Source organism: Pimephales promelas, chromosome 4, assembly GCF_988280905.1.
Source record: "Pimephales promelas chromosome 4, fPimPro1.hap1.1, whole genome shotgun sequence".
Taxonomy (NCBI): domain Eukaryota; kingdom Metazoa; phylum Chordata; class Actinopteri; order Cypriniformes; family Leuciscidae; genus Pimephales; species Pimephales promelas.
The window spans coordinates 18,160,414-18,173,286 of record NC_142772.1 but is presented as its reverse complement, the minus strand read 5'-3'; the positions used below and the strand labels follow the sequence as shown (position 1 = coordinate 18,173,286).

At 40.8% G+C, this 12,873-nt stretch overlaps 1 protein-coding gene across 3 annotated transcripts in view; it reads left to right on the top strand.

Moving 5' to 3' along the window:
* The window catches only part of col27a1b (collagen, type XXVII, alpha 1b), a 140,308-nt gene extending 132,605 nt beyond the window's left edge, over positions 1 to 7,703 (top strand). For 2 of the 3 annotated variants that reach the window (XM_039662061.2, XM_039662060.2), the window contains exons 57-61: positions 551 to 613; positions 4,893 to 5,061; positions 5,232 to 5,341; positions 5,499 to 5,717; positions 6,762 to 7,703. In XM_039662061.2, coding sequence (XP_039517995.2) covers positions 551 to 613; positions 4,893 to 5,061; positions 5,232 to 5,341; positions 5,499 to 5,717; positions 6,762 to 6,908 — 708 coding nt within the window. In that variant the 3' untranslated portion in view covers positions 6,909 to 7,703. Of the gene's footprint in view, positions 1 to 550; positions 614 to 4,892; positions 5,062 to 5,231; positions 5,342 to 5,498; positions 5,718 to 6,761 lie in introns of those variants that run through there. The other variant, XM_039662063.2, reaches the window with a different exon arrangement.
* The last annotated feature ends 5,170 nt before the right edge of the window (positions 7,704 to 12,873 follow it).

Sequence of the window (12,873 nt, the reverse complement as noted above, 5' to 3'; positions counted from 1 at the left end):
CAGTGTGGGGTTATTTTGAGCCTTGTTAGTGGTATAAACTAGCGATTGCTTTTTACTTAGTAAATGCCCCCAGTACTAGCATTATACGCTAAACAGTTTTTAGAGGTAAAACTCTTTACATTTGATTATCATGAAAACAAATCTCAGAGAACGATTGACTAGGTACTGATGTTTTATTAGACCAAAGGTTCATTTTGTGCCGGAGTTCTCCTTTAAGGTATCTTTGTCAGTCTTGGCCACTTGAGAGTACGTGCAAAGCTTAATTGCATTTATTAGACAATTTCGTCAACCCCAACATTTATTTTTTCATGTTTCTATTGCTTCCATAATAAGAATATGGCTGTTATGAGCTACCTGAAAATGTCTCACAATAGGATAGTAGCTATTCTTCATTCAAATGCTGCTTTGTTTTCCTAAAAATAAAAATAAAAACACTCACATGATTACCGATACACCACATATTGTATTTGAATATAGAAAAAAATCTTTTTCTCCTTAATCATTGTACTGTTTACCTTCCTTCATAGTCGCACTCTTTGTTTTCTCTTAGGAAAATGAGGCTCTTGGTGCTACTTCACATGTTTTTGATTCTCGCTTTGCATTAAGGTCTGAGGTAGGTGCCAAATAGTGTTCAAAAGCTTCTATATCAGAGTCAAGTTTTAGTTTGCAATATCATTGACCATAGCAAATGAACTTGACCGCAAAGCAGTGAACTCAGTCTGTTCTGTGGCATCCTCACTTAGCCTAATCAGGTAATTACTACTGTTAAAGGGGCTATAGGTAAGAACTTTCATGTATACTGTATATCGCTTTTTATTGCCACTGTGTGAACAGCTTGTAACAAAACTTAAAAACCTCTTTCTCTGACTTCCTAGTTTGTCTATAGCCTGTAGACTGATTTTTTATGTGAAGGACTTTAGACATTTTTGCCAGGAAAATCAAAAGGATTTTGAAAAGTATTGTCTATGGAGGAGAGTAGCAGTGAGAACCCAAGTGCAGTTTATTAAACAAAACCCAGATAAACAAAACAAAAAAAAAATGACTGGAACTGACTAGACTCAACAAAAATGTGTTAGAATCAACAAAACTAGACAAGACACAATGGGAACATGATGCCTATATACACACAAGTACTACTCACTAACAAGAAACACCTGTGAACAATCAGTCAATGAGCCAATAGGAACATACACATAAGACTAGGAAAGCACATAACATAATCACATGACGGGATAAGGGAATTACATGACAAACAGGAACAGTGACTATGGCTGCATTTACACTGCAGGTCTTGATGCCCAAATCCGATTTTCTGACTATATCCGATTTTTTTGACAACCTGCTTACATACCGGTATCCAATTTTTGCATTTACACTACACTGCTGAAACATAATGTAGACGTTTTGACCCGGGAAATTAAGTAAAACAGCACGAAATTCAATGGATGCAGATGTGAATACAATTTTCCAGTGTTTTTCTTTTCACAATATTTTGAAAAGTCATCAAAACATTGGTCTCGTACGGCGGAGAGAAAAAGAGGAGAGGCACTGTAGCCACGAGCACTTAAAATGGTGCGTCATGGTCATATCTCGTGAAATGCCTTCAAATACGTATTTATTTCTGTAACATCCCTGCATTTTTGCCTGCACTCTTCGCCCCAAACACTCAAAAGACATGAAATCTCCGCATTGCTGCACTGCGTGTATCATTTCTTCCACCACGCACTTTTTAATGACGGACGACTCGCATTTACTTGGGAATATCCGATTTGTCTGCTTATATGGCACACGCAAATGCACGTATCCGATTCATATCCGATATATTACCACATATGAATGAGGCCTGAATCTGATCTGAGAAAATCGGAATCCATGCGTTTTTTTTTTTTCCTGCTTACACGTTCACTGGTCATATCCGATCTGTGCCACATGAGAGGAAAAAATCGGATTTGGGTCACTTGAACCATGCAGTGTAAACGAGGCCTAAGAAAACTACAAAATAAAAGACGTGAAAACATGAACGTGAACCAAAACCAAAGCACGACAGATTTGATGTTTATGTGAGCTCCCAAGAGCCTTGCTTCCATTCAATAACACATGAAATGAATGCTTATACAATGTTCAGGATAATGCCGAAAGTTCTGTAATGTAAATGTTGCGTGCAAAGAAAAGTGAGTAATTCAAACTATAGTCTCACATACTCACAACTTTTTCATGAAGTAAATTAACCTGCTCATGCGCTGTAATGACAACGTCATTAGTTCAACAAAATACAATGTGGCGTGCAAAGAAAATGGAGTAATTCAAACTATAGCCTCACATACTCACAACTTTTTCATGAAGTAAATTAAAGTAGTTCACTTTTCAAAAAAACTTTTGCTGATAATTTACTCACCCCCATGTCATCCAAGATGTCCATGTCTTTCTTTCTTCAGTCGAAAAGAAATTAAGGTTTTTGATGAAAACATTCCAGCATTTTTCTCCATATAATGCACTTCAGTGGTAACCAAACGGTTCACGGTCCAAAAGACACTTAGTGTACACTGCAAACTGTTCAAAGGGCTTTAAACGATTACAGGCGATGAATAAGGGTCTTATCAAGCGAAACGATCGCCCATTTAAAAAAAACAACAACAAAGTTTAAGTTTTATAAGCTCAAATGCTCGCCTTGCTCTGTACTGAGATGCACGTTCGTGACTCTCCTGTTCGAACTCGTTCATCAAAATGAACAAATCTTTCGAAATGAGTCAATTCGTTTGTTTTGTTCGTCCAAATGACTCGGAAAAAGATTTGTGGTGATGATTTACATTGAATCTGAGCAGCAAATGAATGCTTAGCTCCAGGGCCGTTTCAAGATATTTGGGGGCCCTAGGCAAAAGAGTGAAGTGAGGTCCCAAGTCCTCCCTCAGGAAAATTTTTCAAATTCAGATGAGATTTCTTGTATTCTGGTGCATTTTAAGAGTCATGAATTACTACGCTACACAAAGTGGCCACTATAAAGGTCACAGTGTCTTCAATGAGGCATTGTTGATGGGAATGACACATTTTGATTTATGTTTATTTTTTGTCAACAAGGCAAAAACAAGGTAAAAAATACAATTATTTATATTAATATTCTATTATCATTAGCATGACAAAAAATCTCATGCGATGTAATCTGGGCTCGTGCATCAAGAGGATTTAGCTAAAAAGAAGTTTTCGAACGCTGTAGCTAGGTCATTCTACAGAATACAGAAACGTCCAGTTTTGGTATCGCAGGATGTCTTAAAATGTATTTCTTTTTCTAACATTTAAACTTACACCACATTATTAAATTACCCTTTGACTTTTTGAAAATGCATAAATAACAGCATGATTTTTTTTATATTTTTTGTGCATTTATTTAAAGATCGCACGCACTATTTTTTTTGTCACTGGTGTTACCTTACTACTTTGGCAATATTAAACGTTTTATGACATATTATTTCAATTTTTTTCAACGTTGTAGTCAGAGTTACCAAAAAATAATAATAATGCAACAAATAAGGAGATCATGTTTTATTTATTTTAATCAGGTTTGTTAAAAGTGTGCCTGAATGAGGTTAGTGCATTTGCACAACCTTGTATTTGCTATATAACAGTGAAAATATTTGAAAACCAGTTAAAATCAAGTAATGATGCAATCCTTTAAATCTTAACTTTTGAATGTAGCAGAATTACATGGATGTAAATGTATTATCATGTCACATAGCCTATGGCATTGTATTTAATGTGACAGACAAAAGAAATAAGAAAAATAAAATATTTCCACTTGATGGCTTAAGAAGGTGTAATTTTTCAAATGCCATTTTGTTTTATTTTAAAATGTGAAGAAATTCTAATTCTAAAGTGTTTTTTAAGTGTAATATTTCTGTAAAGGCTAGGGACAGAAAAATGTACATTTCCGTAGTATGACCCAGCTAAGTTACTACAACAGAGAAGGGGCGAGAAGTTGCTTGCTAGTGTGTATTTTACGCTTAAATTCTGCAAACAGAACAAAGTTGCCCCTAACAACGCTCACATCTAACGTTACCGTTGTGTTTGGTCACTGATGTCAAGGTTTATGTTCGCAGAGATGTGGAAAAAAACGTCAGACAGTTGTATTTGGAGATAATAATGGTTTACTTATCGCTGTGTCTTTGGCGTTTTTCCTCTTTTTCTTTCTTTCCCTGTCTTTTGGAAAATCCTGAAGGATATGAGCGCTTCATCACGATGGCATTTTTAAATTTAAATGCCCGCGTAGCGCAGCGCGCTGAGTGTGAAAACAACAGTTTCTCTTCCGCTGACAGCTCGTGGGGGACCTGATGGGGGTGCGCGACAGTCGATGTCACTTCAACATTACAGTGATTAGGGCTCTCATAGTGTTTGTCGTTGCATAGGGGGAATCCCTTTAGTTTGGGGGGCCCTCTCACTCACGGAGCAATACTGGAGAGTGATAGCGCTGTCTCGATGTGGTGGTTTGTTTACAGTGGTTGATACTGTTTGACGAGGGCAGATACAAACCCAAAGACCTTGCGGCCATCGGGGGCCCCCTTCAGCTGGGGGCCCTAGGCAGCTGCCTACCTTGCCTACCCCATTGCGACGGCTCTGCTTAGCTCACAATCAGGATCCAAAACAAAGGGTCCCGCAGCATGGGACTCACATATAGTAGACACAAGTCTTGTTCACTCTGCTGCTCATAATAGCACAGATACACGTTCTGTTTTCTATCATGCGCCATTCACGTTAGTAATGACAAAAGATGAACACAAATGCATCACATCACACTCGCATTCAGACCTCAGCATAGATGGCCAGTGTGAAAGCCCCTAGTCACAGATAATCTGCAGTGCAAACATCAGACCATTTTGACTTTGTTTCATTCTATTCCACAGATGTATCAGGATCCTGACCTTCCAATGCTGGACCAGGGGACCGAGATCTTTAAGACTCTCCACTACCTCAGCACCCTGATCCACAGCATCAAGAACCCGCTGGGCACCCTGGAGAATCCAGCCAGAATGTGCAGAGATCTGTTTGAATGCGAGCAGAAGTTGAATGATGGTGAGTACATCATATTCATTGTAAATTTCATTGGCGTTCGCTATAGCTACATATGTAAAATAATAAAGACAGCTAATAGCCAATCGCAGTTGTAGTTTGTCATGAACGAGAGGAATGAATAGGTTAGGAATGGACTCATTCATGTGATTTTTATCTTTTCTGTATTAAAGGCACTTATTGGATAGATCCTAACCTGGGCTGCTCCTCTGACAATATTGAAGTGACATGTAACTTCACCAATGGAGGTCAAACCTGCCTCAAGCCAGTCGCTGTGTCCAAGGTCTTTAAAGCCGACAACAAATTTGCTGGTTTACGCTGAAGCTCTGCTTTTGTGTCCATTTGTCTACAGAATAGTTTCAAATCTGTCAGCATTGCTTCCCCCTCACGTTTTTCCATTGTTCTAATTTATCGATTATATTGTTATTTCTTTTCTAAAGTTGGACACTGGAGTGAGTCTGATCCAGATGAACTTCATCCACCTCTTGAGCTCAGAGTCAGTGCAGATCATCACCATCCACTGCCTGAACGTCTCTGTTTGGGCAGCGGGGGATTCCAATACTCCTTCCTCTAGCGCAGTGTACTTTAAAGCCTGGAACGGACAGATAATCGAGCCTGGGGGATTCATCGAGCCTGATCTGATAAAGGATGAGTGCTGGGTATGGATATAGTAATAGGTTTTTCCAAAACAAGAGTTTGTGAGGAAACTGCAGGGAGTTGTGTGCTGATGAAAAGCTCAAATTAAAGTATACAAATGGGACTGTGCAATAATCGCCATATAGCTTTGTGTGATTAGCAAATCAAAGGCTGCAATTTGGTAAAGAAAATGATATAGTCTGTGTTTCACAGAGCGGCACTGGTTAATGATCCGGTGGGAAAGAGACATGTGCCATTGTTTACTTTATTTATACATTTGCATAAATTCCAACATTGTGTAAATTTGTAACATGTTTATAGCATTTCATCAGTATTCTGCCAACATAAAAATTGGAGAATTTGAAATGTTGAAAGCTCTACGGTTTGAGTATTGGTATTGTAACTTGCAATGTAATATAAAATGATTCTAATTATTCTCATATTTATTTTTAACTGTAATTTACAACAGTAATACATTTCTGCCTTCATTTTTTACAAAGTTTAAAACAATAATTATTATTAGTATCATTCAGTTTGATAGTGTTCGTAGCCGTCAAACCTTATTCATTTTATAGCCCTCAATCCTGTAATTGTAGACAAATGTGAGCACAGAGGACTCACGTGTGATCCTAATTTTTATTTATTATAAATGTTATATCACTGTTTTTGATAAAGTTTTGTTTATCCATTTATGTTATTGTTGTTTTTTTTTTTATTTTGTGGGTAGTTTTGAATTTATTTACTTCAAAAAGTACCACATTTTCTATGTAAATTATGCTTATTTTTATGTTTTATTTTAAAAATGTATATTTATTTATATAATTTTATCATCATACTATAAGAATATCCTATAAGTTTCAGAACTGAAAACTTTGTTGTAAGTCCAAAGAAGGCTTTTATTGTTATTTAATTTAAGTATTCACTTAAAATCTCAGGGGGTACTTTGGGTAAATATTTTACGTCTTAAGGGGTTTAGCCATTTTGGCAATGTAAAAACTATTATTTTACACTTCATTATTAGGATACCTTATTATTGCAACTGATCCTTCCACGTTTTATCCTCTCAGATCACAGATGGACGATGGCATCAGACACAGTTCATTTTCCGGACACAGGACCCAAACTTACTGCCCATTGTGGAGGTCTATAATTTGCCCAGCTCTAAACCTGGCTCACATTACCACCTGGAGGTGGGCCCTGTATGTTTTTTATAAATAAAGCTACAATGGAAGCCAAAGAAACCCTGATCAACAGGATTACAGAGTCTCTGTTAGCCTAGAGGCCAACAAAACTAGCCTGAGTTTTGTACCTTTCCTCTCAAGCATGGACCTCAGCCTTTAAACATGAGGAAAGAGGAATCAAGAGCAGCTTTGGAGGAAACAAGACTTCTTATGCAAGCAGCTCGAGATGAGAGATGCTGTCTTTTCAGAGCAAAACAAGGCCTGGATATGTTAGAGTTGGTAGAGGTGCTTATTAAACGCTGTTAGAAGTCTTAATTTATTCACAGTTGTGTTTTTCGCACATGATCCATGAAGTACTTATTTTGTATTCTATAGTTATACATGATCATGTGTGTATTTGTACATGTGTGTGTGTATATTTTCTGTAAAGTGCAATATGAATGAACAGATGAATTATTAGATGAATCTTCTGTTTGGCTGTTCCAAGGAAGTAAGGTTTACTGTCACTCATATAATTCAATTCAGGTTTATTGCCGTGTGTACTTGCGTATATCTGCGCATCTGTTGTAAAAGCTTCAGATACCAACACACATATGCATTCATTCATAGCCAGAATATGAGTCAAGGTGAATCCAGACTTGAAAAGTAACATGTAAACATCTACCTCCCATCTCTAATTATTTGGTGTTTTGGGACTACGTTTTAAAGAAATGGATTCACATGCATTGAACTCATGTGGTTATATTTCTGTTTTTTAACTAAAGTGCCTTTCATACCTTAAAAGGGAATATTTTTGTAAAAAAAAAAATTAAGCAAAGGCTAAAATGATCTCTTTTTTCCAGCCAAAAATATGTTTAATCCTCTATTATGGCACAATTTAAAGGCACAATAATTATGTTATTATAGCAGACAGAGTGTTGTCATAAAGCATTGTGCTTTATCACTCAACTGTAGGCCTTTCCATCATTAAGAACACAAATGCAATTGAATACGCCCTATCTGACTGCAGAAGTAATTGTTTGACTTGGAAAATATGCTCTGCTGCGTCAAAATTACTGATTATTGTGTCTTTGTTGAGGTGTGTGCTCAAATTACAAACCTGAGATGCAATATTGCTGTTGCTGATCAAAATGAGAGCACTAGAATATTCAACTATATTGGGTTTGTCATGATCAACAGCTTTGACATCATGGTGAGCTAATTATTTCGATATCTGTGACCAAAAAGAGTTAGGTATGAAATTCTTGTGAAATATTTGTTTTGCTCAAAACTGTCAGGAGCCATCTTATCTTGCCACAAGAGGTTGTTAAATATCGGTTCTTTGTATGTGTAAATTTGAGGTCTCATTGTAATGCATGTTGTGATTTCAGAGCAAAGAAAGAGCTGGATATTCTTATAATGAATATTTTTACATTACCTTCAAAAAAACCAAAGAACAAAGATTTCAGTTTTGTGTAAATTAAATCACATTGATACCACAGAAATATGAGTATGGAGGACAGTAGTCTATCTATATTTGTCTATCTTAAGTTGTTTTGGTCATTTGAATAAATAAACAATGATGAAAACATGCTGACAATGTTCATACCCACCCTCGTTTTGTTCCAAACCCATTTATCAATGAAACACAAAAATAGCTGGATGAATCGTCTCGGTTACGTATGTAACCCTCGTTCCTTGAATGGGAACGCTGAGACGTTACGTTGGATGACGGAGAATGGGGGGTTTCGCATAGAAAGCCAATCGTCTTCGAGTATTAAAAAACGAGCCAAAATGCCATGGGTCGGCGGAATTTGCATTATCTCCGCCCCACCTAGTGAGTATAAAAGGAGGAAGCGGACGCAACCGCAGTATGTCTTCGCTGAGGAGCCGAGACTGAACTCGGGCGTCTACCCAGCGGTACAGCGGAAGTGGCAGGGAGACGTAACGTCTCCGTTCCCTACTCAGGGAACAAGGGTTACATGCGTAACCGAGACGTTACCTTTCGTAGTCACTCCGAGTTACGTCGGATGACGGAGAATGGGGGTCCCCCGTGTAATCACGCCACCTTCTGACCCCTGTCGAACTTACTCACGGACGAGGAGTCCTACTTAACACAGGAATACCAAGGTACAAGGGGGCCCAAGGGGGCTTCATATGGAGTAACACTGGAGTCACCAACCCGTAGGGTGGCTAGAGTCTTAACTCCAGGGGTGGCAAGGTGGCTTGCCGAGGGAAGACACATGCTCAGAGAGGTTTACAGTGGAGAATACACATGTGGAGATTACTAGCAGGAACTATGCACACGGAGGCACCTAGCCGACGCCCAGGCAACGGACACTGGCGCCAGCATGAACAGTGCTGGAGGACTCAGGGCTTCAACAGAAGGCTCAGCTGAGGAGATATCGCACTTATCCAGTCCGTGGAGTGGAATGGCGAGCAAGCGAAGACACCTGAGCGGGTCCAGTACTGGCCGGTTGAGCGAGTACAAGAGAGGACACAGGCTCCACTCGGAGGTTATAGAATCTCGCGAATGTGTTACATGTCGCCCAGCCTGCAGCTCTGCAGATGTCTGCTAGCGAGGCGCCATGCGCTAGAACCCAAGAGGAAGACACACTCTGGGTGGAGTGGGCCGTCACACCAAGGGGGCATGGTCGACCTTGCTGCTGGTAAGCCAAAGCAATGGTGTCCACTATCCAGTGAGACAGTCACTGCTTTGAGAGAGCCCTTCCCTTCTGGCTCCCACCATAACAGACAAAGAGCTGGTCTGAGGTCCTGAAACACAGCGTTCTGTCTACGTAAGCCCGGAGGGCACGTACTGGACAGAGCAGTGCCAAGGCTGGGTCTGCCTCCTCAAGGGGCAGCGCTTGCAGGTTCCCCAACTGTTCCCGGAAGGGAGTGGTAGGAACCTTGGGCACATATCCGGGCCGGGGTCTCAGGATCACATGAAAGTAAGCCGGCCTGAACTCCAGGCACGCTTCGTCAATGGAGAATGCGTGCAGGTCCCCTACCCTCTTGATGGAGGTCAATGCAACCAGGAGCGCTGTCTTCATTGACAGGAACTTAATCTTAACTGATTGCAGAGGCTCAAAGGGAGGCCTCTGCAGGGGACTTAAAACCACTGAGAGGTCCCAAGAGGGTACGAGAGGAGGGCGGGGAGGATTCAGTCTCCTCGCTCCCCTCAGAAACCTGATGATCAGGTCGTGCTTCCCCAAAGACATACCTTCAACTGCTTCATGAAATTCGGCAATAGCAGCCACATAGACTTTCAGGGTGGAGGGAGACAGCCTTCGCTCCAACCCTTCTTCCAGGAAGGAAAGCACGACGCTGATCGAGCATCTCCGGGGGTCTTCTCGGTGAGAAGAGCACCAGTTGATGAAGAGGTTCCCCTTCAACGCATAGACGTGTCTACTGGACGACGCTCTAGCGGAAGTGATGGTAGCCGCCACCACAGGTGGCAGGGAACTCAAACCTGCCTCGTCCCATCCCGGAGCTACACGTGTAGTCTCCACAGATCGGGACGAGGGTGCCACAGGGTGCCCTGTCTCTGAGAGAGGAGGTCCTTCCTCAGAGGAATTGGCCAGGGAGGTGCTGTCGCAAGGAGCATCAGTTCGGAGAACCAGGTCTTGGTGGGCCAATACGGGGCTACCAACAAGACCTGCTCCTCGTCCTCCTTGATCTTGCACAGAGTCCGTGCGAGAAGGCTCACTGGGGGAAACGCATACTTGCCTAGACCCTGCGGCCAGCTGTGCGCCAAGGCGTCTGTGCCAAGCGTGCCCTCGGTCAGAGAATAAAACAGGGCGCAATGGGATGAGTCGTGGGAAACGAACAGATCTGACTGGGCCTCCCCGAACTGGTCCCATATCAGCTGGACCGACTAGGGATGGAGTCGCCATTCGCCAGAGACTGGACGGAACAGCGACAGCTCGTCAGCTGCCAGGTTCCGCTCTCCTGGAATGTAAATAGGCAATTGATATGCATAAGGCGCTGGGGTCCTGTCTAGGAACCCACTGCTGCATGTCCATTGCACATGGCTCCCCAACCCGTGGCAGAGCCATCTGTGGAGACAACAACATGCCTGGAAACTTGCTGTAGAGGGACACCGGCCCGTAAAAAGCTGAGGTTCGTCCACGGGAAGAAGGTCTGACGGCAGGTCGGAGTTACTGGAACTCTGACCGTACCGCGATGCCATGCCCACCTCGGGACTCGATAGCGAAGCCACAGCTGAAGCGGTCTCATATGAAGCAGTCCGAGCGGTGATGCCATGTGCCCCAGGAGCCTCTGAAAAAGTTTCAGTGGGACCGTACTCTTGCCCTCGAACTGTCGAAGACAAGCCAGCAGTGAGTGTGAGCGCTCGCTCGTGAGCTGCGCGGACATGGTGACCGAGTCTATCTCCTGTTCAAACTGTTTTTTCGAGTCATGACTCGAAGGGTCCTAGATAAGACCCTTATTCATCATCTAGTGTCGTTTAAAGCTGCTTTGAAGCTGCACTGAAACTCTCATTTGGACCTTGAACCGTTTGGCTCCCAATGAAGTCCATTATATGGAGAAAATCCTGGAATGTTTTCATTAAAAACCTTAATTTCTTTTCAACTGAAGAAAGAAAGACATGGACATCTTGGATGACATGGGGGTGAGTAAATTATCAGCAAAAGTTTTTTTTTTTTTTTTAAACGAACCAGTCCTTTAAACAGTTTTCAATTCTGTAGTTCTATAAACCACTTTGGTCAGTCAGTGGCTGCTATAAAACATGCTATATAAATAAAATGAACTTGAACTTGAACAAGTTTCCCAGACAGAGTTCAAGATAAATCTTTACTTAGCCTACTACTGGAGCTGTTTGCTGTTTCAAATAATTATTACAGCAAGCACAAAAAGCGAGATGGAGCCCATGGAGGTTCTAATCGTTAGTTCTAATTGTTTCACTGTAAGAACCCCCTCGAAAACGAGATGATACATCTCAAGGGTTTAATCCTAATAAATTCTAATATAAGGACTGGATTAGGAAAAACACTGCATGTGTTTAGTCTTTATTTTTGGTTAGTTTAATAACTAACTTACAATGTTTGATTCAGACACCAGAGGGCAGTAGTGGGCACAGGTGAAATTAAATATTAGGTAGGAAGTAGGAGGTTGTAGCACCTGGGTGATGGGCATATGTTTTTTTTTACCAGCACCAGAGACATTGCTCAGTTGTAACAAATAAACCAGCCACAAACCCTGAATCCAGCCTGGAATTTGATTTTATTTCTTGCCTGCGTACATCACCTGCCCAGGGTGCTAGAAGTTGTCGTTTGAAGGTTTGATTTAAGTTGAATTTTCTTTTCTTTTTTTTTCTTTTTTTTGTTGACAAACAGCACTACAGCCTCAATAGGTCAAACTGAACGGAATTTGTTCGAAACAGATAGGGGAACAAATCAAAATACGCTTTGTGAAATGACTGTATTGGTAAAGGTAAGTAGGCCTGATGTTAACCACAGAATGAATAACTAAATAATCATCAGATATTGATGTTTTACAGTTCTATCTCTGTTAAACTTACTCAACATTAGTATTTCTGAGAAGTCAACAGAAACACATTCCCTAATATTTTGTCATAATTTCAACTAACCCTTGATAAAGTCTAAAATCTCAATGAGTCTCGTCTGTGTAAACATTTTCATTTCGGATATGTGACTGTAGGGCCATTACTGACCCAACCACAGGGACACACACAATGCCTACAATACCCAGAGAAAGATATTCATCAGCATAAGCTATCATTCATCTCAAAAGAACATGCTTGACTGGCGCAGAACCCCCAAAAATGTTTTTGAAAAGTTGTCAATGGAGAAAGATACTATAGTTCCAGATGGTGTATTTACGACATCGCCAGCAGGGGGCAATACTAATCTTTAAAAATCCTTTTTCCAATGCGATTTTTCATTAGATAGTAATTAAAGTATAATTTTCTCCTTCAGCATTTGATTTAATAATATTAGTATTACTAATTATTAAAACAACACTTGATAAACCAGAC